The sequence below is a fragment of the Ambystoma mexicanum genome, chromosome 1p (genome assembly GCF_040938575.1).
Source record: "Ambystoma mexicanum isolate Mex_15411 chromosome 1p, UKY_AmexF1_1, whole genome shotgun sequence".
Taxonomy (NCBI): domain Eukaryota; kingdom Metazoa; phylum Chordata; class Amphibia; order Caudata; family Ambystomatidae; genus Ambystoma; species Ambystoma mexicanum.
Genome location: NC_090921.1, coordinates 1,218,985,788 through 1,219,013,250, shown reverse-complemented (window position 1 = coordinate 1,219,013,250; position 27,463 = coordinate 1,218,985,788). Strand labels below are relative to the sequence as shown.

The following is a 27,463-nucleotide window of genomic DNA, read 5'->3' as shown; positions in this document are numbered from 1 at the left end:
GGTTCACAACTTGGGCCAAAACATCTTTGAGTTCACCCTGAAGTCCACAATGAAATAATGTAATTCGTTTTACCTCTGGCCATCCGGTTTCCACCACCAACCTATTGAAGGTTGCGATATAGGTTAGTAGATCCTGGTTACCTTGTCGTAAGGATAAAAGTTCGTTATCCAGGACCTGTCCCTGTGAATGTCTGGCGAATAGTCTTTCCATGCTCAATTGAAAACCCTGAAAATCCTGAAGAAGAGGGTCATCCTGGTTGACTAGTGGAATTGACCAATCCGCTGCGCTGCCACTAAGGTATGATAGTACAAAGACTACTTTGGCTTTGTCATTTGGAAAAGGTCCAGGTCTGCATAAAAAGTGCAAGCGGCATTGGTTCATAAACACAGCAAACTTTTTCGGGTCCCCAGAAAAACGTTCGGGTGGAGCTAAAGGAATGCTCCCTGGTAGAACCACTTGCACAGGATTGATCGATGAAACGGGAGTTGGATTCCCCCCAAGTCCAGGTAGTGGTGCTTGCCCACCTCGGTTTTGCAGCAATTGCCTAGCAAGATCATCAGTGCGCTCCTTTGACACAATCAGTTCTCTCCTGAGGGCATTAGTTTCTTGGCGAGCAGAGTGCACCTCTGCCCTAAGTTACCCTAACAATAGGGCTAGTTGGTCGGTTTCTGAGGTTTCCATTACGCCCGGGTGGGGATTTGTAGATAGGCTTTGCGTTCTGTCACACTCACCTGGTTCCCACAGGGGCGTCGATCGGACCCGGACAGCTGCCGTCTCCACCAACGTGATGCGTAGTGCCGAGATGACTGTCTGGACTGGCCTGCCTAATCTCGTCTGCTTGATCCTTAGAAGTATTCTCCTGCAAGTGGAGAAAGGGATTTAGCCACCCTTGGATTTTAGTGATGGCCCCCTCCCACTGTTTTCCTTCTCCCCACTTGTCACCTCCGATATCCCCTTTTAGTAACCTGACCTTATGTTTTTAGATGATGAGCTCTCCATCCTGCATGGCACGCAGGGGCACGTAAATATTAGTTACTTCACTGGTTTGAAGGTACTGGAGGAGTTCCGGAGGAATATTGACTCCGGGGTTTATAAAGTTCAAAGAGTTCAATATGTCCGATGTTCACTCCTGTTCCATTCCCTTGTTGAATTGCAGCTGGTTCAAAAGAATGTTGCCTGGAGGCAGCTGATGGCGTTCAATTAAGAGTCTGTATTACCCAACACTGTCCGGTAAAAGTTGCATGAGTTTAACTTGTTGTTTACTCTCCCTTTATAGGTGCGGAAATCAGGTAAGCCTCTGGATGTAATAGATTGTATTTGTTGGCTCTCTTGGCTCATCTTGTTGTTTCTTTTGTTTTCCCCCAGGTGCTGGAGTTCGACGAAGAAAATGATGGAAGCAGTGCTGAGTCGAAAGATGCAGTGGACCGGTGAGTATAACGCAGCGCTGCTGCTGGCGATGCGACGTGTGCTGGAATAATGTCCTTTCCAGGCTCGGAGACGTGCTGGATCCGAAATCAGGTAAGGAATTAAAATAATGTCCGTGATCTAACCTTTTTTTCCTTTTTCCCCTTTTTCTAGGAGCTCCGGATTCGAGGCGGGCGTGACAGAAGACTGGATGTTGACTTGCAGGCACGGTGAGCGTTACGCTGCAGGATGCAGAATAACGCGAAGCGTGTGTTGCTGGTCGGGCGTGGTTTAAATAGCCTCAAAAGTAGTCCCAGGTAAGAAGTCCCTGAACCACACCCGAGTAAAAAATAGTCCCTGTAGTAAAATAGTCCCCTCCAGGCTTCACTTTGGCCAGGATTCATTTCCAGCATGGTCTGCCTGCGGTAAGTAATGACTATGAGCCTGGCGCCTTAGGCGCCAGGACTGATTTCTATTATGAGCCTGGCGCCTAAGGTGCCAGGATTGAACCCAGATTGCCCTTAGCTGGGGCTGCTGAGGTTTTAATAAATGCCTGGATGCCTGCTTCCGGGGCTGATGGGTTTGGTCCAGATGCCCGGGGGTAGGCATCATGACAAATCCTCAGGCAATAGGTTTATCCTAGTGCTGGTCCACTATGCTACCAGATATCCTGAGGCCATCCCATTGAAAACTATAACTGCCAAGTCAGTTGCAAAAGCGTTACTTGGCATCTTTACTAGGGTTGGCTTCCCTAAAGAAGTTGTGTCTGACAGAGGCAGCAACTCTATGTCAAAGTATATGCAGGCTATGTGGAAAGAATGTGGGGTCACTCACAAGTTCTCTTCTGCATATCAGCCCCAGACCAATGGTCTGGTGGAACAATTCAACAGAACCTTAAAGAGCATGATTGGGGCTCTGGAAGAACCTCAGAGAAGAAAATGGGATCTTCTTTTACCATGCTTACTGTTTGTCTACCGAGAGGTACCACAGGAGGGTGTTGGCTTCAGCCCCTTTGAACTTCTGTTTGGTCACCCTGTGCGGGGACCCTTAGCCATAGTCAAGGGGGGATGGGAGATGCCCACTCTCCCTATTACTACCAACGTAGTTGACTATGTGTTAGGGCTAAGAATACGGATGGTACTTCTGATGGGTCTGGCTAGTGACAAGTTGAAGGCAGGACAAGCGCTGGTGAAACATTGGTACGACCAGCAAGCTTCCCTCATCAACTTTACACCTGGTCAGCAAGTACTGATCATGAATCCCGTAAGGCCTAGAGCTTTACAGGACAAATGGTCAGGCCCTTACACAGTGGTGGAGCCCCTGGGTGAGTTTAACTATTTAGTGGACCTTGGAAGGCCTGGACAGGCTCCAAAAGTGTTCCACGTAACTAGGCTGAAGGCTTTCGTCCAAGAGTCGAAATCGCAGCACTGCTACTGGCTTCAGATGTTGAGGAAGAGGAGCCTGAACCTCTTTCCGACCTGTTCCAAAGCGGTCTTTCAGATAGCTCCTTTGAGGGTGTCCGAGTGGCCCCTCACCTGACTTCTGATCCGCAGGCTGAGGTGAAAAGTTTGCTTAGGCAATTTTCCCCCCTGTTTTCGCAGTCCCCTGGTTTGACACCTTTGTGCAAACATAACATAGACACAGGAGACAGCGTTCCTACCAAAAGTAGAGGATACAGGATGTCAGACAAAGTACGGTCTTACATTAAGACGGAGGTCAACAAAATGTTAGATCTTGGGGTGATTGAACCCTCTAGTAGTCCTTGGTCCAGCCCTGTGGTTTTGGTTCCAAAAGCAGGCATTTCTGAATTGAGGTTCTGCATGGATTACAGGGCTCTGAATGCTGTCACCAAGACAGATGCACACCCCTTGCCTCGAACAGATGAGCTGGTAGATACCTTGGGTGCCTCCAAGTACCTCAGCACGTTTGACCTCACTGCGGGCTATTGGCAAATAGCCTTAGCAGAAAATGCCAACGAGAAGACACCGTTTTCCACTCCAGACGGTCTTTACCAATTCTGGGTAATGCCGTTCGGGTTGAAGAATGCACCTGCCACTTTCCAGAGGCTTGTGAATCATGTGTTGAATGGTTTGGATGAATTCTGTCTTGCATATCTGGATGATATAGCAGTTTTCAGCGTCACCAGGGAAGACCATGTGAAACACCTCAGGATTGTGCTACAGGCTCTTCAGAAAGCACACTTGAACATAAAGGCTAGTAAATGCCAGATTGGATAAGGCTCAGTGGTTTACCTTGGACATGAAGTAGGTGGAGGGAGGATACAGCCTCTTCCCAGTAAAGTACAAGCAGTACAAGACTGGCCTAACCCACTACACAGACCCAAGTGAGAGCCTTCTTAGGACTCACGGGGTATTACCGCAACTTCATGGCAGACTATGGCACCATAGCTGCCCCTCTGACTGCCCTCACCACTCCGCAGAAACCCAAGAAGGTAACTTGGACCGACGAGTGTGAGAAGGCCTTCAACGGCTTAAAAGAGTCCTTGTGCCAGGCCCCTGTCCTTAGGGCCCCTGATTATTAAAGACCTTTTATTGTGCAGACAGATGCCTCTGACACTGGGATAGAAGCTGTACTATCGCAAGTAGATGAGAAGGGTAAGGAACACCCTATTGGTTTCATTAGTTGCCAGCTTAAGGACAGAGAGCTCAGATGGTCCACAGTAGAGAAAGAATGCTTCTCTGTTGTGTGGGCCCTACGGAAGCTGAAGCCCTACCTCTATGGGAACCACTTTACTGTGCAAACTGACCATAAGCCCTTAAAGTGGCTGATGAACATGAAGGGAGAGAATCCAAAGTTGCTTAGGTGGTCCATAAGTCTTCAAGGCTTTGACTTCAATATTGAGTATAGGCCAGGTGTACAACATAGCAATGCTGATGGGTTGTCCAGAATGTTTAACCGACCTGAACAAGAGACTCATCCAGGGGTGGATTAGTTCCCCTGTCCTTAGTCTGGGAGGGGCGAGGGTTAGGAAAGATTTCATATTGTAGGTCATTTCCCTTCCATGTGGCAACCCCCAAACTTTTTGCTGTTGTTTTACACCCTGATCTAGACTTTGCCAGAGAAGTGCAGCCTTCTGCTGCACTCCTCTGGGCTTTCGCTCCATTCTTATGGGGAAACTGACATGCCCTTAAGACAGTCAGTACCGGGAAATGTTGTTTTCCATAGTTCTTTTCTCATGTTGCAGCTTTCGCGCAACATGGCACAAGAGTGCACCGTAACCTACATTACCATGCTCTTGGGTCTCTAGTCATTCTACAGGCCCTAGTAACTCTTGATGGATTTAGAACGAACTGTGCAAGTATGTCAAGGACGGGACTGGTGGCAGCGATCGTTTCTTTGTGTTTTGAACTCCCTTTTGCCCTGTTAACCGCGCTTCTCGCGTTTGGCCAAAATGGGTGGCCTGGCTTCCAAAATGGCCATTCCACAAGGTTCTTTGTCCTGTCCGTTGACCGTCTTGCCCCTTCACCTTCCCCAGGTCGAGCCGACCCGGGGCCATCCTTATTTGGGCATGTACTTTGCCGCTAAACACAGATGCTTTCGCGGGCTTCTACACGCCTTGTGTGTGCCTCCAGGATGTGGGCTGGGATGTCTGGTCCCAATACACATCCTGGGTGCCAGAGAGTCTAGTGTGTCTTGAATGCCTGGGACCACCGTGGTCCGTGATAGGTCCACCTATGGTGTGAGTGTTTTGTGAGCAGATCTCCCATTGGGTCCTCTCCGTTTTGGCGCGAATTGAACTCTGGATAAGAGGAGGCTGGAAACACCACTACCATGTCGATCTCCTGAGTTCTCACGAACAACGGATAAAGGAGCCAAGTATCCTGCAACTAAGAGGCTGAACCGAGGAATCGCTGGTGACCCGTTGAAGGACTGCTCCTCTGCACTGCTGTCGCCCTGTGAGACCATTCTGCCTCTGATCAAACGAGAAGGCCTGTACTGGTACTTCGAGCTTTTGGAATAGTGGGAACAACTGCTGCTGTATTTCGAGTCCTTGACACTCTCAGACGATGCGTACACTTGGCATTCCCAGGTCTGAAGTGAGAAGTGTACATTGGGCTGAAATACACACAGCCGCTTCGTTGCACTGCTGTGGTAGCAATCTGTGCGGGTTCACTGCGTTTGGGACATCCTCAACTCTAACTTCTTCTGCCGTGGAATCTACACAATGCCGAGACATCCCCTGCTCGTATCTGAACCTGCCAGCACTGAAACTGACGCGGAGAAGCCTGGGTCTGCCTGCATCGGGGACCGGTGAGTAGCCACGCTAGGAACCGGTCGCCCTCCTGCAGTAGCCTGTAGCTTTTCCCCGCTGTGTTAAACAGCACGCCTTTTTTGCACTCACGCTCTGCTTCTGCCCGCAAGTGGAGGCCGTGCTTGAGTAGCGGAGATCTGTTCTCCCTCCTTTGTTCACTGCTCTGAACTGCCTGATTTCCTTGAAGAGACTCCCCTTGGCCCGTTGGCACCAGCGTGTGCAGGTACATTTGAGCACAAGGCTCCACTCTTCGTAGGGCTCGGACTTCCTTCTAGTTAGGTGGCAGCTGAAGGCGAACTGGGTCTAATGATTACTCGCATTGCCTGTTTTCCTCCCCATCTAGGTGGTCTGCATATTTCGTACTTCGAACTCTTTAGACCCTTCGTTAATTGTATATATATATTGTATCTGATTGTGATGTGTTGGTTTACTTGAGTTTTACCGTGATTCTTTACTATGGTCAATGTTATAAAGGACTTGTAATAAATATGTCTATATTTTTATTATAACACCTGCCTGGAGCAATTTGTAAGTGTCCTTGCTTTGTGTGCACATTGTGGGCTTTCAGTCACCCTCACCCTTCTTGAGACCTAGTCTTGACCGCCGCCATCGCTACCCTAATTGGTCTGGCTTGTCCAGAGGTTACCCTGTTCCAAGAAACTAGGCTGGCCTTCTGAACCTCTGCCCCTCCAGGACAGAGTTCAGAAATCTATCTTAACATTGAGGGCTCAGCAGAACCCTCAGATGAGCATGCCGGCTCAGAACTCCACAAATCAAGGGTCTGGTACTCCAGAGCAATGACGGGGAGAGAACCCCGACAATCCACCGTTCCAAGGGAGGAGGCATGAGGGAAAGGGGGTGTAAAGCCTTAGAGGATGCTTCCTTCCCCACTTGTGAAACACCCCTAGAAACTCAGTAAGACAACTCAAAAGAAGCCTTTCACAAGCGCCTTGCCTAGCTTACCCTGTCAAAAACAAGGAATTCTTCTTGGAGACGGGTTCTCAAATACATGCTTGACTGCAGTATTATACCAAAAGCATGACAAGGTCAATAAAATAAACTCCTATGTGAGTAAGACTTTATCCTCTGTGGAGGAAAAATTCAACGATTGTGAGAAGGCACTCCTGGCAACGGTGTGGGCATTGAAGAATTACCGCCTGACCATCCAGAGGGAACAAATCATAGTAGAGACTCCAAACCAGCCTCTGCAATGTCTTCAAAGTGACAGAATCCAAGCCCGAAATGTGAGTAATTCCCAAATTATTTCCTGGATCCTGTCAATGCAAGGCTTACCTGTGGAGGTCAGATATGGCCAAAACAAGAAGAGTCCCCTCGCGCAAGGTCTGGCTGGCTTGCATGATTGTGCAAGAGAAAACTGTCTCGAGGATGAAAGTCTTAAAATCAAGGACAACATGTAGGCGTACCTTAATTCCCCACACAAAGTCTATGAAGAAGACAAGTGTGAGGGAATGCCCACTGTCTATGTGGATGGGTGCTCCTACCATGTTGACAACAGGGAATAGGAACTTGTGGCCGGCGTGGGGAATGCATGGGTGAATGATGCCCCAGAACCCTTCACTGGGTACAAAATCAGTCCCCGTAGTAGGTTAGTGGAGCACCTGATTAATTGGAAAACCAGAGGCATGCTATGTGCTAACAATAAACCACTAAAACATGGAAATCTAATACAGAATATTGATGATCTGGTCTGGAAAAAGATCAAGGGTCTAAAGTAGAGGGACCAGACAAAACTGGAAATGACCTAGCTGATCATCTGGCCAGACAAATGCTCACAATGAACTCTCAACTGCCCAGTGGAGTAAGGAGACCCCAGATGCTGATTTGATTACGGCTCAAAAAGGGGATCCGATAATTGGTAAGTTTTATCAACACATTGAGGACCCTGAGAACTTTCCCCTGACGGATTCCGATTGCATTGGGAAAGAGGACCTCAGAGTGTTGATGAATTGTCCAAACATTTTCCGAATCGAAGACGGTTTGTTGGTGAGGAGATCTAAAACTGGTCATGACCCTTGAGTGGGTGGTCCCTACCTCATTCCGAAGCCTGATGCTAAATCACGCCCATGATACGGCCACAGCCAGTCATTGGGGGTTTCATACGACATTAGAAATCTTGCGAGAGTTTGCATACTGGGCACACAAGGGCAGGACCTTGACCAATACTTGAAGGGGTGTCTTGTGTGTGCACAATTTCAGCCTACATCACTCACAAACCGTGCTCCCCTCCAAAAGAGAGGGATGACACTGCCTTGGTCAGATTTGCAAGTCGATTTCATTGGTCCAGTGATTCGCCCCTCTCGGGGGAACAAGTACATGTTAACTGTAACATGTTTGTTTACTAAATGGGTGGAATGTCGCCCAGCCCCAAATTGCTAGGCAGAAACAGCAGCTGCCCTGATGATCAATCACATCTTCTCGCATTTTGGACTACCCCAAAGGATTGAGTCAGACCAAGGTAGTCACTTCACAAGTGAAGTGATGATGAAGATATGGGAGAAACTTGGGGTCAAAAGGAAATTACACGTTGCATACCGGTCATCCTCTAGTGGTGAAGTTGAGTGGTACAATCAAACTTATCAGCATATTAAAAAAGTTTGTGGCAGATTCTGGGCCAAGTTGGGATATTCAATTACCTGTTGTCCTGATGGCCATCAGATCTACCCCTTCTTCTGCAACAAAATGTCTACATTTGAGGTGATGACTGGACTGGACTGAACAAAGGATGGTGCTACCCCAGCATCTGCTCTACATAACCCAAGAGAAAACCTTGATAAATGCCTCTGAAACTCATGAGTATGTTGAGAATCTGAGAAAAACCTTCAACATGCTTTTGCGTATGCTCAGCGGAATCTACAAAGATCTGACGACAGTATGAAGACCCACTATGACCTTAAAACAGCTAAAAAGGAATATCAAGTAGGAGACTGGGTGTACTTGTACAATTTCCAAAGGAACCAAGCCAAAGAGCGCACATTTCTCCCAAGTTGGTGGGGTCCTTTTGAAATTGTGCACAGAATTTCACCAGTTGCCTACAGAATCCGCATCCCAAAGGGAAATTTGACAGAAGGGGAAGACAAGTGGGTCCACATAAACCAGCTAAAGAGTTGCCTTCCCAGGCATACTTTGCAGCAAATAAAAGAGCACACCAGGAACCCAGAGGGGGAAAATCCAGAGATCTAAAAACAATTATTAAATGTCCATTGAGTACGTACGAGGAAAGAGTGTTAAGACCATTATTAAATATAGGCAGGGAATATTGTAAATTGTATTCAGTGCATGCATCTGCCCCACTACACACCTCGGGGAACATTAGTGGGGACATTTCCATAACCGTGCTATGTTCTGTTTTCTAGTACTGGAACTAAACACCACCTAATCACCAAGGAGGACTCCTCGGGGACCGTAAAGAAAAAAAAAAACAAGAGCCCGGGGTGTCGCTCCACACTTCAAAACAGAACCATCAAGGAGAGTGTGTTGCATCCATCGCTGACGGGAGAAGCAACCGGATTTTTTCACATGGACCAAAGGAAAAATAATCCCATGTGCCCGACTCCCCCACGACTGGATGTCATGCTGGAGTTGGGGGGATGTGTGGAATATTTTTACCCATGCCAATGCACCCTACTACACTCCTTTGCCAATGGTGAAAGAAAACTACCAAAAATGGTGGTGATAACCCCTGTGCACGCCAAATCTGCAAAACCACACATGGTTCATAAACCACAAAAGAGCTGCACACCCTGACACACACAGGCAAAGTTGGGATAAAAACAAGAACCACTGCTGTCACCTGTCACCTGAAACAAGGCCACAGAAGGGCTAAAATCTGAAAATGCCCTTAAATACAGCTTTCTAATCAGTGGCAACCTCCACTGTGCTGTTTTGGTGCTAAATTCAGTCATTCTCCCAGTGAATTATTGGAAGGAAAAGTGTGCTGAAATCATAGATTGTCCAGGCAGTCAGACGAATCCAGGCCTCACTGCCTGGCAGCTGATTAAGGAAATTATCTGTCAAACCCAGTTTAAATGTGTTCCTTTTCTGGAAGAAATTGCAAAATGCACCTATTTAAAGCATGTTTGTGAAGGGCTTAATTATTTTAAATGTCCAACGCCCTTATAAAATGTGCTTATTTTTATATGTGTTAAAAAATACTTTATTGTGAATCTTACAATGACCCAGTAATTCTGATGGGGCAGTGCCTGGCCTGGGAAAGTTGACATCTCAGCTTGACAATCCCTTGAAAACAGGAAGCCTAATGGTTCCCGCATATTGACAACAAAGAGAGCATCAGACATTCATCTCTGGTTGAGCCAAGAACAAAGGACAGGCTGAGCATTGACCTCTGCTGGGAGGGGAAGGAGCTTCCCTCTCCAGGAAGGGCACACACCTCCCTGATCAAAGGACTGGGTAGCTGTTGACTTGAAGGGGAGGCACAAAGAAAAAAAAAACTGCTGAGACATTTTAAATCCTTTTTTGTGATTAAAGTTGAAACTCTTTAACTTAACTACCTAAAGAGGGATACATCTGAAAATTGGTAGACATTAACCTAATTTCAGGCTTTTGATTTGAAGACATTGATGAAACCTGCACCATTTAAGGAACCAAAGCTATGAAAAAATTCTCATTGTAGCAGAAGGATTAATGTTGCAAACCTAAGATTGGATTTATATGATCCACTGATAAGCGCCCAGAGATGTACCGAATTAGAAATGATTAATCCAAACTGTTATGGTTAAAATTGATAAAAATCTGTAAAATGACAAAGGCAGCTCTCAAAAGATGGGGATTGAATGTGAATATAGACAATCAAATGTGAAATGTATGTGTCCATTTTTATTAGGGTACATCATTTTTTAAATGTACATTTGTACCAAAGTTATGTTTTGGTAAAAATCAATGTGGGAGTTCCTAAATCCCATCGTAAAGATGACAGCTCTGTTCTGACTTCCAACCAAAACAAAGCATGTGCCTGCAGCCACTCACAGCCGTATTTTAAAAAAAAATATTCTGCCCACACCATAAAAGTTGGTGATGACATTTGATAGTATAAATATAGGAACTTCACTCCACACAGGGAGACTGCTTCCAGAACCCCTCCATATTTCCGCACAGCACCTTGTTCCAGAACTCTTCATCTTGTAGCTGACTCCAGACTTCTCTGAAGATCCAGAATTTTTTTGCAGAATCCAGACTTTAGCATTGCTGAACTCTTGCGAGCTATACCCAATTTCAAACATACAAAACTTAAAAGAATAATTCTGATTCAGCTTGGCTTGCTACCATTAAGGCTTGCCCGCTGAAACTTGCATCCTGTAATCTGCCATGTCCAGTGACTAGAAGGGCCCATCCAAAATCCTGTCTGAGGGGCAGTCCCAATTGACCAGAACTGCACTGCGGATCCAATCCCTCCAGAGGTGCCCTGCTGCCGGTAGACCTAACCCAAGCCAATGACCAGAACCGTGGCGGTCCAATTTAATTACAAATGACTGTAAGTATTAATAGGAAGAACAGTGACCCATAGTATATCTGCATTGTATCAACCCAATCTCAACCCATCCCGTCTTTAAATTCATAACCCTACTATTGTTAGAATCCTTCTTGCGCTGATTTTTCACATCTGTGTTACAAAACCGTAACTCCTTAGTGATTTTGAGTAACTAAAGTAAATCCTAGAAAGAAATTGAGTATCCACCATGTGAATGGTTGCGCTGGCCACGTAACTTTGAAGATTCATGTGTGGCCTCCTCTTTTTCATAGTCATTAATATAGCATAATAAAACCTATCTGTCACTTTCAAATTCGAATTTCTGTTTTCATTTTCATGCCTATTTTGCAAAACGCCTCTTACTAAAACCTATATAACTTCTTCAATTTTAAAGATAGAAACGGAATTTCAACTCTCACTGATACCTAAGACCCTTAGCTACATCCACACCAATTGAGATTTAATGCCGGCGAAGCTGATTAGGTTACATGAGTAAATAAACCCAAGCAGAGAGAAAGAAAGACCATCAGAGGAACATAGGGCTTGTTGAGCTCGGAGAAACTAAGAGACTTTCAAGGCAGGGAAAACCACCAAGGATACGGGAGCCTGATAAACCTGAGCAGAGAGAAAACAATGCTATCAGAGGGCCGTAGAACTTCAGAGAGCCAATACAAATTAAGGAACTTTAACATTCAAGGCGGGATAGCATACAGCTTTGCAGGAACAAAGAAAACCAAAACGGCTGAGGCCCCACTGATACCGAGAGAAAGTAAGCCTGTCAGAAGGTCAGAGAACTTTGGAGAGTCTGAAAGCCACAAAGTTTAATAAAGAGAAATGTAGAGAGAGAACCTGGAGCGTTTCAACCATCTAGTTGAATTAGCAAAGATTTAATGAAAATAACTGTATTTTTCCTGAGGAAGAGGACACCACATGGAAGATATTAACATTTGACAAACAGAACCTGTAGAGAGGTTGTGAACTGGATTATCGACCATTGAAAGACTTTTAAAACTTCTTCTTTTTCGATAAAATCCAGGACTTGATGAACTTTTGATTAACTTTTAATTTTTTCATTTGGCGAGTAATCCAAACTGCTGGGTTGCCAGAGACAGAGGCTATTGCTCTGCCTCCCTTTTACAGTACGGCAAGATAGATAATAGGGGTTTGAACTACGGACTACAGACTATTTCATTTGGAACATTTGACGAGCACCATTAGTTTTAGTTTTAATAGGCAGGAAACTTCCCTCATAGCGGTAGTACTTGATAAGTGGTTTATTTTTATTTTTAAATAAAACATCCAGTTAACATGTCAGTCATTAGACAGACTTCCTCTCCTGGTTCTCCACAGTAACTATACAAGTAGCTATCTAGCTGTGCATAGAATAAAAACAATAAAACTATCACAATATATATAAATCCTTAAAAGCACACAAAGCACTGAATAAAATTGGCATTTCTACAGATTCTAAATAAAATATACAGGATGCACATAGGCAAAGGAAAGTGCATGTTTATACTATGCTCAGTTATAAGAAAACACTACTACAAAAACAAAGAAAAAACAATGTCTACATTAACAAAAGTGCTACAAACACACATATTCACTAACTTCTTTGTTTTACAATTGCAGTGAAGACCACTCTCCTGAAAAGCAGCAGCGTCTGAAGTACAAACAAGAACCTGGAAGAAACCTACTCTTTCCATACAAAAAAGTAAGAACAATACTAACATAATATTCTAACTGTTACTCAAACACACTAACATTTTAGTATTGTAGAACAAACAAGTGTATTAACCCTTTATCATTAGATGTAGTATTAGTGCTTCACCTTACCAACTGCATACTTTATATTGTCATCTGAAGCCCAGTATAGTAACACACAAATACAGAACAGCCTTCCCAACTTGATGTAGCTGCACAATGACACACCTCCACAATCATCCTTACCATCATACTCAGACATTACCATTCCGCCTCCGTGATTCCCGGAATTACCGGGGCATTACAACCCAAAGTTGGCAAAATAGTTTATTTACCATTAGATCCCAAAGAAAATAAACACACTCTAGGAGTGCAACGGCCAATAGATCAATCTTTAATTATCTTAGTAAATGGCGTACCTACAAAAGACAAAACAAATGGCAACAACTCGTTCACTTACATAAAGTTAGACAAGCCCTGCAATGTCTAAAAAACAACAATGAATACTACAAAGACATTAATATTGATGAAAACCTGAGAGAAACCATTGAAATAATTCAAGAGTCACCAGAAACTTTGCAATTTGAACTTCCAAATTCTGCTACAAAATCCAATATTTTAGACCATTATACAATTCATCCTTTACACTCTAAAGACACTATAGATGATGCACTGGAAACGTACCAAATGCGACAAGCCAAAGGATCCCCAATCATCATATGGGAAAAAAGTATAGAAGCACAGGCCTTGTCTCTACTCTTTCCTACTGGAAATGGAGGAAGGTACAATGATAGACCCACACAGATAACAGCATCAGAATATCACTCTTTACGAATGCATTCTGATGACGCCAGATTCAGAAAAAATGGGGGATATATTTTCCACCTTCTCTTTGAAAGTGAACTAGCAACTCTATGCTACGGAGTTGCACACACATTAAAATCAGGTACCCATTTTCAAAATATGTCAGCGATGCAATTATTACAAAAAGTGCAAGAAAAAGATGAGGTTTTACAGCTTTTAGCAAACAAGCGTGGTACAAAAGAATATTGGTTCTGATTTCACAGAGATGTACGCTGTATGATAAGAAGCCTTGGCCCGTGCAGAATATGCATGGGAAGATTTACACGATTTCCTACGCATAGCAAACAAAAACAAAACAAACATATTTATATAAAAACACCAGGAGAACTCTGCTCTCTACATCCTGTAAATGTATCAAGATATTTCGATCATCGCTTCATTGCAATGCTGCACTTTATTTGTAATAAGACTGTTCCTCACCTCGGAGAAGTTCAACACTTCTTTTGGAGAAAAGAATACCAAACCAGAGGAGCACCACACAGCCACATGCTATTATGGATTAAAGATGCTCCTAAATTTGGTCAAGACAGTGATGCCACTGTTTTGCAGTGCATCCAAAAATATGTCACTTTTGAAATCCCTTCACAAACAACATATAGTGACCTTCATGCACACAGTTTACAATTTCAGAGACACAAATGTGGGAAGAATTGTCATCACAAATATATTAAAGAAAAGGGAAATACTACACCAAATGCCGTTTTGGTTTCCCTAGACCAGTTTCAGCAACAGGTGAAGTAAACAACTTCATGTCTTCAGTCATACATAGAGTCAAAGGTAAGTCACATAAGAACACATATTACATAAAAAGAACAGAAGAATCAAAATACATCAATGATTACAATGCAATCATTGCCCTCCTATGGAATATAAACATAGATGTGCAATACATTGCAGACATTTCCACTGCAGTTGCACGATATATCAAAGCCTACTTAACCAAAGCAGAGAAAACAGAACTTCAGGACCTCTGGGATGTCATATCATCTGACAAAACACTATCACAGAAATTGTACAGTTTAGGCATAAAAATGCTCTCTCATAGAGCATGTGGCTTCTATGAAGCTGCAGACCGATTAACCAGTACTGTCTTGTATGAAAAATCTGACAATATAGTATGCCTAAATCTTGGTCCTGCAAAATCTAGAAAAAGAGTTCTCAAATCATATGAGGGCATAGAAACAATAGCCAAAAATGATCCCAACATCCAAGACATTTTGAAAAACAATTTACTAGACACAGACTACCCCAACAGGAGTACCACTTTGGAAGCCATTGGTCACTACCACATAGCCCAAAACTTCACATACAAATATAATATTAAACCAGATGAAAAGAAAGGCAGATACTGTGTTGTTAATTGCGAAGGCAGCTTAGTGAAACTTACCAAACACATCTTAATTAATCATATCAAATTGTCATAAAGAACTCCTCAACATAAAGACCTGTATTACATGTCCCTGCTATAACTTATTAAACCATGGAGAGTAGAAGAAGAGTTACTGGATACATATGACTCCTATGAAGATGCTTTCAAAGCAAGTGAAAGCACTATAACAGAAGTAAACTTTAAACAGTACCAAACAATGTTGCACAATGAACAGCAACACAAAGAAGAACTCCAGGCCCAACTAGAAGTGGACACTCCCGACAGTAGTCAACCTTCTGTAACAGGAAGCCAAGAATCACTTGGACAGCCACTAATAGCAAATGAGGCAGAATTAGCCATGACAGAAGTAGAAAACACCATGTGTCAGTATGAACAAGCTACAGAAGACTTTGCTGTACTGAAATCACAACTGAACAATGAGCAGCGCAGCATTTTCCAAGAAATAACAAAACAAATTGAACATGGTGTGCAACATGAAAATAAAAACTGTACGTGCCAAGACTACAAACCTATACTGCTATACGTGAGTGGTCAAGCTGGTTCAGGCAAAACGTTCTTAATCAAAATCATCAGCAAGTTCCTCCAACAATTGACAAACAACAAACTGTCAGCTGTTGTAACTGCCCCAAAAGATTTAGCTGCCTACCACATAGGCGGTATCACTTTACACCGATTACTTATCGTTCCAGTAGAACACCAAAACAAATTAGACTATTACAAACTTTCCACAGAAGCTGCAATGGAACTACGCAGAGTTTTCAAACAAATGAAAATGCTGCTAATAGATGAGGTGAGCGATGGTCTCCAACCTAATGTTGGCTTTGATTCACCTCAGATTACAAGAGGTCCTCAAAACAGTCTACGAAGAGCTCTTTGGAGTACAACACATTATTGTTTTTGGAGATCTTCTTCAATTGACACCAGTGAAAGGTGAACCTATTTTAAAAACCTTAGGGAACAAACTGTGCCATAAAACTATTGGCAGCATAGGAAATGTGAACCTTTGTCAACATTTCCAATACAGTGAATTAACAGAAAACCTGCGCCCGTCTGCAGACCTCACATATGCCAACATTTTAAAAAGTATTAGAGTTGGTGTACTTTCTCAAGAAACACAATCAATATTAAAATCCAGGCACATCCATGCACTCTATGGCCATAACTCGTGTGCTACTGATGTCTTGGAACAATTAGCACAGAAAAATGCCAATTGTATGTCCTTGATGCCAACTCTTACAAGCTGTTCAAAATTCAATGAAACAATGTTGAAAACAGAAATGCAACCAATAATTCAAATTTGCTCCACAGATAAACTGGACGTACATGGTATGACATTACCCATGTGTCAGCAAGCCACAACAAGACTAAATGACTTAGAAACCTCAACAACAACACAGCTGGTTTAAAGAAAATATTAAAATTATCTTTAAACTGTAGAGTAATGCTTAAACGTAATCTTGATGTGGAGCAAGGACTAGTTAATGGAGCACTTGGTGCAATTGTTGGCTTTCAAACATACCCATGTGACAACAACATTCAATTAGTAAATATTCTCTTTGACAAACTATCAGAAGTTAAAAGGATAGGACGCTCAACAGCCTGCTTCCTTCTTTTCAAAGACATGTATGCACGCAGAGAACAATTTTCACTAACTCTAGCATACACAGTTACCTTTCACAAATCACAAGGTTTTACCCTAGATAAAGCATTGATAGATATTGGTAGCAGAGTCTTCAAAGAAGGCACAAGCTATGTAGCACTATCACGCTCATGTACACTTGAGGGCTATTTCTAATTAACTTTGATGCAAGTAAAGTACATGCTGATATTCCTTGCATTCTATAATACAATAGACTGCGTTCACTCTACACTCCCCATCCAAAAAACCTATCCTGTTCCACAAAAAGCAAAACGTTGTAAAAGAAAACTACTTCAAACTGAAATGATACAGGATCTCACTGCAATTCCTCAAAGAAACTAATACTTCATCAAGTACCACAACCAAAGAATAATCTACTGGTCAAGAAGCAACACACACTCCGAACAAATGACTTCGACACAGAACTGTCAGGCCCATTCAAATTTTCAAATACAAATGTAGCAATAAATGTTATATTCCAATTGCTACCAATTATTGACAACATTTACTTACACAGTACAGACCAATTGTGTTAGCAAATGTTAGTCCTTCATAGAAATGCAAATTACAGTGTTCATGGAATAAGACAAGATTTGGACTACTGTGCTGGAATGGTCAAACTCACTATAAATTCACAAGAAGATCCACAAGAATTTCTAATGTACTTACTACAAGTACTGGAAAACAAAAACATACCTATAAATGAAATCTTCCAGATTTCATACATGTGGAAACATACATGCACTCTTTGCGGCCATGTGGCACACTAACAGTCCCTAATGAACGCTTTGTGTATGTATCCATACCTAACTGTGAATCCATTCCATTTCAGCAACTTGTACAAAATGCAAACCATGGCAGATTATGTACTACCTGCAATTCAGATAATCGCTCCACCTTACAAATACAGACACTTAGTAGATACGTAATAGTAATGCTTTTACGTTACAATGCAGATGGTAACAAAAAAAACTGTAAACTGACTGGATTCACACATGGTCAAGTATCACTTGGTAAGAAAACCTTCACAACAATAGGTAGACTCTACCACGCAGGAGCCACAACCAATGCAGGTCACTACACTGCATATATAAAAAAGAATTATGGATGGTTCAAATGTAATGATAGTACCATTACTCTAAAGCAGAGATTACCAGCAAATCTTGGAAACGCTTACTTAATATTCTTAAAACCAAAATTTTATACGTTATCTGTGTATGAACATAAGCAAAACTTCAACTTCAAAACTGTGCACAATTAGAGTACACCAACATGTATCTAACTGCCCCAAGATTCTGCAACAAGCAAACAGATAAATAAATACCACTAAAATGTAACAATAAATACACAGTTAGAATATGCCAACAGGTATCTAACTGCCCCAAGATTCTGCACAAGCAAACAGATAAAACCACTAAAATCAAACAAGAAATATACAGTTAGAATACACCAACAGGTATCTAACTGCCCCAACAAATCTGCAAGAACCCAACAGATAGATGAACAGCATAAAAGTAGAAATAAACAATTAGAATATGCCAACAGGTATCTAATTGCCTCAAAAATCAGCAACAAGCCAACATATAGAAGATGAGCAAGAAACAAGAAATAAACAATAAAACAATGAAATAAATATATTGTACCACAACATAGAAGTTTTTATTTTATTCCAGCATGGATTTTTTTCCCACAGACCCAATGAATTAGAAAACAAACACAGAAACTGAGCAAATTGTGCAGTACACTGGCTTGAACTATAGTACTTGTAAAGTACTAAATATGAGGGTAAAAAAATAATACAGAAATGTCTATTATGCAATGCAATAACTCATTATGAACTACCTACTCCAACATATGATCTTTTCTTTTATCAGAGATCAAAAATGTATGTCTGGTCCAATTACCCATGTCATGAAAAAACTGCATACAACCACAAAAACTCAACCAGTAAGTATAAAATCAATGGACTCACAAACACTGCTGTATAACACACCCATTCAAGCAAACATCTAACCATACACCACAATCCAAAATGTTCACTTCCATGGGTATCATATGACAGAGTCCTTGTTACAAACTCTACAATCTTAACTGCATAGCCTAGCCAAAACTTCACATGCAGACTCTACAAATGAAACAGTACACACACTTTTGGGTTGTGGATATTTGATGGGTGTTTGATTCTATGGGTGTGTTATGCTGCGGTGGTTGTGGCCAGGGCCTAGAGGTTTGGGTGCATGGCCGAAGGCCTTACGGCCCGTGGACACACTTCCCTGTTCGGTCCGGGGACTGGACTCTGTTTGGCTTAGAGGGCAACGTAGTGTCCACGGACACGGACGTGCCCGTTGATTGGATGGTGAAAAGCGTGAAGTGCGTCAGATTTTTGGAAACACCTGCCATCTTGGATTCGCGGACAGTGGCCGGTGCCCGAGGACATCGCAGTAAAAACATATTAAAAAAGTCAACATTGCACTTGTCAAGCGTATCAAATAATCTCTGGGGAGGTGAGGGGTGATGAGGATGGGATGGGATATGGCTGAAAGAAGCAAAAAACCAGGGTTTTTTGCCACGAAAGTCTGTGAACCGTCCTGAAAAGTTTGGGGACCCTTTAGATGTTTGGGGGCAGTTTTTGGATGACATATAACTTTGGCACCACTCAATGAAACTGCATGTGCAATTATATTACTGACCTGATTCCGAATGAGTTTGCAAAGTTTGGTGGGATTCTGTCAAGAGGGGGCAAAATTAGAGGGGGTCCCAACATAATGTAAAGGCTTATAAATAAGGTGCTATTTGACAAATCTACACTTAATTTGGCAAACTGATAATAGATCTAAATATAAATGTTTTTGCGAAGTTTGGTGGAATTCTGTCAAGAGCGGGCAACAAATATGGGGTCCTAAAATATTGTAAAGGCTTATAAATGTTGTGCCATTTGACAATCTACACAAAGGTTTGCAAAAAGATTATAGATCTAGATATAAATGTTTTCGTAAAGTCTGAATCGGTTTTGTCAAGTGGGGGCTAGGTTATATGACGATTGTTTGTGCATACATTTGACACTTTCTAAAAAATCAAACATGGGTGGATTTCCAGCAAACTTGCCTAAGGAGCATTGGCAAGGACCTGAAAGCATAGTTTTGCAAATGTGCCAGTGTTTTATTTTTTGACAAGTGTCCTAATGTAGGTAGAAAAATAGTGATATATCTTTGGTGACTTTGGTGTAGCCTGTGGCCATGGGCAGTGGCCAGATTGTCCGGGTCATGGAATAAGGTCAAGATCCGGCCAATTTGGCTACTGGCCATGACAATGAGGGACAACACATGGGGTTAAAGTGGCCATGTCCACCTGGGACTGGCTTTTCCGGTAAAGTTATTCAATATTGGGATAGATTTGAAAGGGAAGAAAAATGTGCTTGTAGTAATAAGGTCATAGGGTTCTCTTTTCACCTTCTACAGTCTTCCATGGAAAACGAAGAGGGGTCCTGAATGCAACCCCGCCTTCCCTTTCCAAGGTGGCCATCTTGGAAAAGGATTTTCCTTCCTACACCAGGAAGCTGCAGGCGTCCCGGTGTAGGAAGAAAAATCCTTTTTTTAGCACCCTGGGTTCCTGCTTTGGTAACCTAGGGTGCTAATGGCCTTCATCCCCATTACAGGGGCTGGAATAGGGGGATAATGCTCCAGAGATCTCGTTATCCACCCTCTCTATGCTTGGGCTGATAACCTGGGCTGTTGTTAACCGTTGCAGTCCCTGGAACGGAGGATGAACTCTGCAATATTGCCATTAGCATAACACAAAATGCAAATGGAAATGTTGGAAAATCTTAATGAGTCTATGTACTTTACTGAGAAATATAAAGTAGATGGAATCTATACGGATTTTCTTTAGTTCTATTTTTTAACTGTGAATGGTGGTTGCTAAAGGAACATTTCTTTTGTTGTTTTTGGATGTTTTTTTTTCTTTGGCAGGAGAGCTAAGATCGAAAGGTGGGGAGGAAATGAGGGATGAGGCACCAAACACTAATATGGAGGAGTAGGTGCACAGGAGAAAATGTTGTGTGTGTGTTGTTTCTAAGGTAGGGGGCAGTGTTTATCATGCTCCTTGATTACAGCAGTGGTGGTGGCTCTTCGGGAGGAGGGATGGCATTAGCTGATGACATTTTAAGATAAATAGCAGTTTTGCTAAAAGTATGTACTGTGTACTAGACTGGTAAAGGTTAATGAGTAGGAATAGGTGTTGGAACTGTGCAAGGGACATTTTGTATTTGAAAGTTCCAAGATCAGTAGAAAATGCAGTTCCGAACTGTCAGCGAAGCATGGATCTTATCGTGACATGCGGATGGGTTCTTGGACTTGTCATCATTCTTGGCGCCAGCGTATAGTCATGTGGCACTGTCCGGAAGGTCTGAAATGAAGTCAGATGTTCGTAGACGTCTACGGATGCAAAACTTGTTGAAATAGTTGCAAAAAGTGTATAGAAGTGTTAAAAATGATTCTAGAAGGTGGGAAATGGCAGAGTTTTAAGGTGACACTTTATAAATTGTACACAAATATTGCTATATTGGGTAAGTATGATATTAGTAAGTTGTAGGAAAATAGCACACGCTGGTAAAAACCCATGAAATTCACTGAAAAAACTTTGTTAAAGGGACGTTATGGTTAAGTTGCACTAATGAAAACCTGTGAAATTCAATGAAAAACATTTGTTAAAGGGACGTTACATTTTTTACTCATATTATGCAGCAAATAATTAAAAATATACAAAAAATAATGTCCTCTTATTTGTCACACATCTTTGGTCTTGATCACGATACTATTTCTATGCTCTAAATTGGGCTTCATCTTCCAGAAGGGATGAGGCTGTGTCTCAGAGCAATATCAACAATCCATGAAACATGATTACAGTGTTTTCCTACAATTCACTTTCTGAATATTTCTCTGCCAGCAGGAGAGGCAGAGTACTGATTAAAGAGAGGACAATGGGTTATTTTGGCTGTGGGCCCTTATTGTTTTTATGTTGAGGGTCAGGCCAAGAATCATGAGTCATCTAGGAAATCAATATCCCGGGAGGCATGGTTTTATGAGTGGCTGCCATTACGGAGGCATGCTCATCAGACAATTCTAGAATATACCAAATATTTCCATAATGCACTTGCACCCCAGCAAACCTGAATGCCATTGGCCCGGTTGAGTTCAATGTTTTATGCTTGCTTACCTGTTTCCTGAGCCTCAATCTGATCCCCGATGACCAAAGTGAACACTGAAAGAAATACACGTTTCAATTTATCAAGTAAAGTCAATGCCAACATTACACCTTGGTTTCATTACTGGATACATTTAGGGGCTGATTCATGGAAGTGTTTTATAATGGCGCAAGCCTATAGGAAAACGTTCCATGAATCAGGCCCTTAATTGTTAAAGATACAAACTTACTCAAAATCAGGAGTTGGCAGGCAGTACCATGAAGCTTCATCTTGACCACTTTGTGTATTCAAAACAAACTGGAGACAAAAACAAAACAATACATAAGATGATAGCACATCATGTTTTAGATGATCTTAAAATGGGAATACTGTAATACAAAAGAGGGTAGGGCACACAAGATTGAAAATAGAGAGATCTTGCAGGAGGAAAAAAGGCCCTGGCATCAACAGAGAAAGAGGGAAATAACTAAAAGGGGGGGAAAAGGGGGACATACAGATTTTGGTATCAGTGAGACAGAGAGAGCGTGAACATAACGAGGAGAAGTAAAGCATGGAGAGTCAAATGGGGAGTGGGATTCAGCATACATGGAAGGAAAAGATAGCGAGGGAGTCAGGTGGCTAGGACAAGGGTGAATAGGAAGATACATTGACAGAGTGTGTAGAGAGTTTGAAATCGAGAGAAGCAAATTAATGGGAGGCAGAGAGAGATAAGATACAGAGAGAAATCAGAGAGAACAGAAAACAGGCTCTCATAGAGGCAAAGATCAAAAGGGAGCCAGACACAGAGGACAATGAGAGAGAAATGAGAGCAATAAGAAAGTATCAAACATAGAGTGCATTTGTATGTGTATTTAATTACTTTTCAAACAACTGCACGTTTTGGCACACCACAATAAAATATTGAGCTTAACATGCTAAGAGTCACTGTGAGTTTGAGCAAAGGGGAATGGGGCCAAATATGATTTGCTGTGTTGTGGAAATTGACAGTAGAAAATAAACTCAAATTGGCCTATTCTTCATTATTTAGAAATGTCTCCATGGACTCAATCCTCCTTATCTATTCTCGTTTATCAATCTTTCAAGTTCCAACCCAATTCCTTTAATTTCAATACTAGTTTCTACAAACAGTCACTGAACCACCCGGTGTCCAATCTCGTGTTCATGCTTCTACACATTTGGCTCCAAAATACTGGAAATATTTTCCTCTCCACATCACATCTATTTTCAAGTACTTTCTGTTCCCCTGTCACTTAAAACAACGATCTATTCTCGATCTAAAATCTAACATGTCTGAATATTTCCCTTTCCATTTTTATTTTTATTTTTCATTTTTGTTCCAGCTTATGGCGCTTTGGCAAAAGTACCTAATAAATTAATAAATACAAATACGACTTGCACAGCACTCCTGCTACCAGTTCCCCCTCACCTACTATAAAGTTAAGAATATTCCAGTGCACAATACTTCTCAAACATTGTTTATTGCCTTCTACCCAAGGCTCTCATACTTCCGATGTCCTTCCTGCATTTAAAGTTCCCTGAGATTTTCAGTGTTTTTGAAGAATGTTCCTTCTGTTGCACCTTGGTGTTTTTTGTCACACTGTTCCCACCTGTTCCTATGATTCCTGCTCATCAGACTGAATAGATTGAGAAGCCCCATATTATACACCATTACACCAACAGATGGATGCTGTGGCATAGTGCTAATCCTTGGAGTAAGATATGCATGCTCAACATGACTCTTTGGATACGTTTGAAATGACCATTGAAGGCCTGCGGTCGCAGCTCAATACTTTGCATGTTGAGCTAGTGCAAAGTTCTGTTGGAATGGTCTTTGTGATACACCTTATAGGACCCAATACATCTGAATACAAATGTCTTTGTTAACAAGGGCTAAATGAAGTTACTTTTCCTAACAGCAGCATTACTGATCAGTGAAAGATAGCGTCTTGAACCCTGTTTCTCATTCTCATGCATAGTTTCTATTTTCATGTTCCCTGACCTGTAGTCAAGCAATACTTTTTATATTTTAACAGGTGTAAACCCACCATTTCCTAATTTACCCTGATGACTGCAATTCACACAATCTCCACATAAGTATGATTCCTTCCGCCCTTTATAGAAAAAAGGTTTTTCATTTAATATTGAAGCAAGTTCATATCCATCCATTTCAGTACCTGTCAACTACCTTACCTGTTGCGCCCTGATTATTTTTACTGGTTGCTTCATTTTTTCAAACTTTTGTGTTTTCAAAATTGTATCTTTAATCTTTCTAACATCATTATTTAATTTCACACCTGTCTGAATCATTGTGGATTTAAGTTTTCATTTTTTTTTAAAACATATTTTTTATTGTTTTCTAATGCAAAAATAAACATTAACACAATTATTTCTCCCAACCCCCCCCATCCCCCTCCCCGGAAGAGTGGGTCCTCATCAGTTTTCAGTTCTGGAACATTTACGTACTGAACATGTCTGATATTTTAATATTATGTGGGCACCATTGGGCCATGTAGTCTGATTTCAAATATTCTAGGACTTGTCCCCATTCCTTCATGAACGTGTTGTTTTGGTCCTGGAGATGGTGCGTGATATTTTCCATGGTCATTTGGGACCACACCTTTTGCAGCCAGGTGAATACCTGCGGCGGGTCTCGTTTCTTCCAACTTTGGGCTATCGTTGCCCAGGCTGAAATGATTAAACCCATGAAGCTCCTCCATTTTGCTTTGTGGAGTCTCTTGGCCTGTGGGCCTTTAAATCCGCACAACCACACTCTTTCCCCCATTTGGTCTGCCTCTGGGAACATTTTCTGGATTTCCAGACGCACTTCCTTCCAGAAACCCTGTACCCCCTGGCAGTCCCACCAGATATGCCTCCAAGTTCCTGCGTCCGGGCACCCCCTCCAGCAGCGATCCGACGTTGCCGGGTACATTGATTTGAGCCTTTCTGGGGTGTAGTGCCATTGTGTGGTTATGCAGCCACATTTCTCTGGTTTGGACTGCGCTGGTGAGTTTCGGGATGCCCGCCCAGAGTTCATTGCTGCCTGGTTATTTCTTCCCCCAGCGTGGCTTCCCATCTCCTCATGTATGCCCATTTTATTTCCTCTCCTTGTGTGTTAATGTGGGTATATAGGGTTGACACCAGTTTTTTGTCTCCTGGGTTGGAAATTATGTACTGTTCAAATGGTGTGAGGTCCCTTGAGGCCGCCTGGAAGATCTCTGGTGTACTTAGCCAGTGTTTTAATTGCTCGTATCTAAAGCGGCCGGTCTCTGTTAGTTTCCACATGTTTTTGCATTCCTCGAACGATCGTATTTCATTATCCTGGATCATTTCGCCTAATTTCCTGCATCCAGCTGTTTCCCATTTCTCAAAGGCGCCGGATTCCTGTCCCGGGGGGAACTGAGGGTTACGGCAGATTGGTGTGAAGGGGGCCAGTGGGGTGGTCATTATTCCCTTCCTGGTTTGGTCGTCCCATGCGTTGAGGGTGGCTTTCATGACCTCACTAACTGTGAGGTTTGGTGTCTGTGTTGTTTTTGTTTCCATAGTAGGTCTTCTAGGGGGGTCCTGGCCACTGCCCTGTCTTGTGTTGCCCAGATCGTCTGTTGGTCCCCCCCCCCAACCTTTCCTTGAGGATCCAGAGTTGGGCTGCCTGATAATATTTTTTGAAGTGGGGGAGGGACATACCGCCTGCCTTGGTAGGTTCCGTGAGAATGGCTCTAGAGATCCTCGGTGGTTTCCTATTCCACACGTATTGGGATATGGCTTTGGATAGTGCTTTGAAGAAGAAGTTGGGGACTGTCACTGGGAGGGCATGGAAGTGGTATAGCACTCTGGGGAGTATATTCATTTTTACTGCTTGGATTCTGCCCCACCACTAAATCCTAAGCGGGGACCATCTTTCTAGATCCTGTCTGACTTTAGCCAGGTGATGTGTGTAATTGTTCTTATAAATCATGTCTACTCTGTGTGTTAGCATTACCCCCAGGTATTTGATACCCCCTTCCACCATTTTTAGACTTAGCATGCCTGCAACTGTTTCTGTTGTCTCCTTGTCTCCGCCAAGGAGCATAATCTCTGATTTATTCTTGTTAATCTTCAGGCCTGAGATCACCCCAAATTCCTCCAATATTTCTATGGATCTTGTCAGGGAGTTCATAGGGTCCTCCAGGGCCAATAGCATGTCGTCTGCATATGCAATAACTTTATGTTGCCTGCCCGCCATCTCAATCCCTCTTACCCCCACCGTTTCCCTTATCTTAATTAGGAGAGGCTCCAAAAATATGGCATATAGTAGAGGTGATAGGGGGCATCCCTGTTTCGTACCCCTTGTGATCCCCACCCTCCCAGTGACCTCTCCATTTATTGCTATTCTTATCGATGGGGAGTTGTAGTTGTCCTTAACCATATTTATAAACTGCTCTCCAAACCCCATATGCTTCAACGTTTTAAGGAGGAAGGACCATTCAACCCGATCAAAGGCCTTCTCGGCGTCTAGTGAAAGTAGGATTGCTGGTGTGTGGGTGATGCCAATTTTTTCTATAAGGTGGATGACTCTTCTTAGACTGTCGTGTGTTTGTCTACCTGGGATGAAGCCTGATTGATCTGTGTTTATAAGGGTCGGGAGGAGTGGTGATAGTCTGGCAGCCAGTACCCTAGTGTAGATTTTGGCGTCTAGGTTTATTAAGGTTATCGGGCGGTATGAGGCCGGGAGAGTGGGGTCTTTACCTTTTTGTGGAACACAAGGACTTTTGCCTCATTCATGGAGAAGGTGACGTTCCCAGTGTCCTTGAATGTGTTTAGCAGCCTTGTCAGGAATGAAACTAAAGTGTCCGCATATTTTTTGTAGAATTGGGCCTTGAAGCCATCCGGGCCTGGTGCCTTTGACTTGGGGAGGCCCGCTATTGCCCTTTGGACCTCTTCCTCTGTAATCCTTCAGTCTAAAGCCTGTTTGTCTTCTTCTGGTATTGTCTGAATGGGAATAGATTGCAGGAACTTGTCTTGTTTCTTTTCGTCCGGGTGTTCCGTTGCATATAGTTCTTGGTAGAACTCCTTAAAGAGCCCCCCTATGTCCTTTGAGTTAGTATGTGGTACACCTTGCGCATCCTTGATGTCCAAGATCGTCATTGCTTTCTGTTGTTCTCTAAGTTGTCTTGCAAGATATTTGTCTGCTTTGTTGGCTTTGATGTAGTGTCGTTGTTTTAAATAAAGTAGGGATATCTCTGCTTTTTTGTTGCGGAGCATCTCTAGTTGACCATGCACGTGTTTCATTGCTTTCTTGAGAGTTCTAGTGGGATGGAGTGTTAGCTCCTCCTGTATGTCTGTTAGTTTCTTTTTGAGCGTTCTTTCCCATTCTTGATGTTGTTTGTCTTTGGCTGCCTTTTGTGCTATGACATGTCCCCGTGTTACTGCCTTAAAGGCTTCCCAGACTGTTCCCAGTGGAACTTCTCCATTGTCGTTTAGATCAAAGTATTCCTTGATTTTG

General features: G+C 42.6%; 1 protein-coding gene across 1 annotated transcript in view; it reads right to left on the bottom strand.

Moving 5' to 3' along the window:
* LOC138452113 (IgGFc-binding protein-like) overlaps window positions 1-27,463 on the bottom strand; it is a 135,466-nt gene that overhangs the window by 23,309 nt on the left and 84,694 nt on the right. The window contains exons 3-4 of the mRNA XM_069604952.1: window positions 22,214-22,281; window positions 21,996-22,040 (exon numbers count right to left, since the gene is read on the bottom strand). Coding sequence (XP_069461053.1) covers window positions 21,996-22,040; window positions 22,214-22,253 — 85 coding nt within the window. The 5' untranslated portion in view covers window positions 22,254-22,281. The remainder of the gene's footprint in view (window positions 1-21,995; window positions 22,041-22,213; window positions 22,282-27,463) is intronic.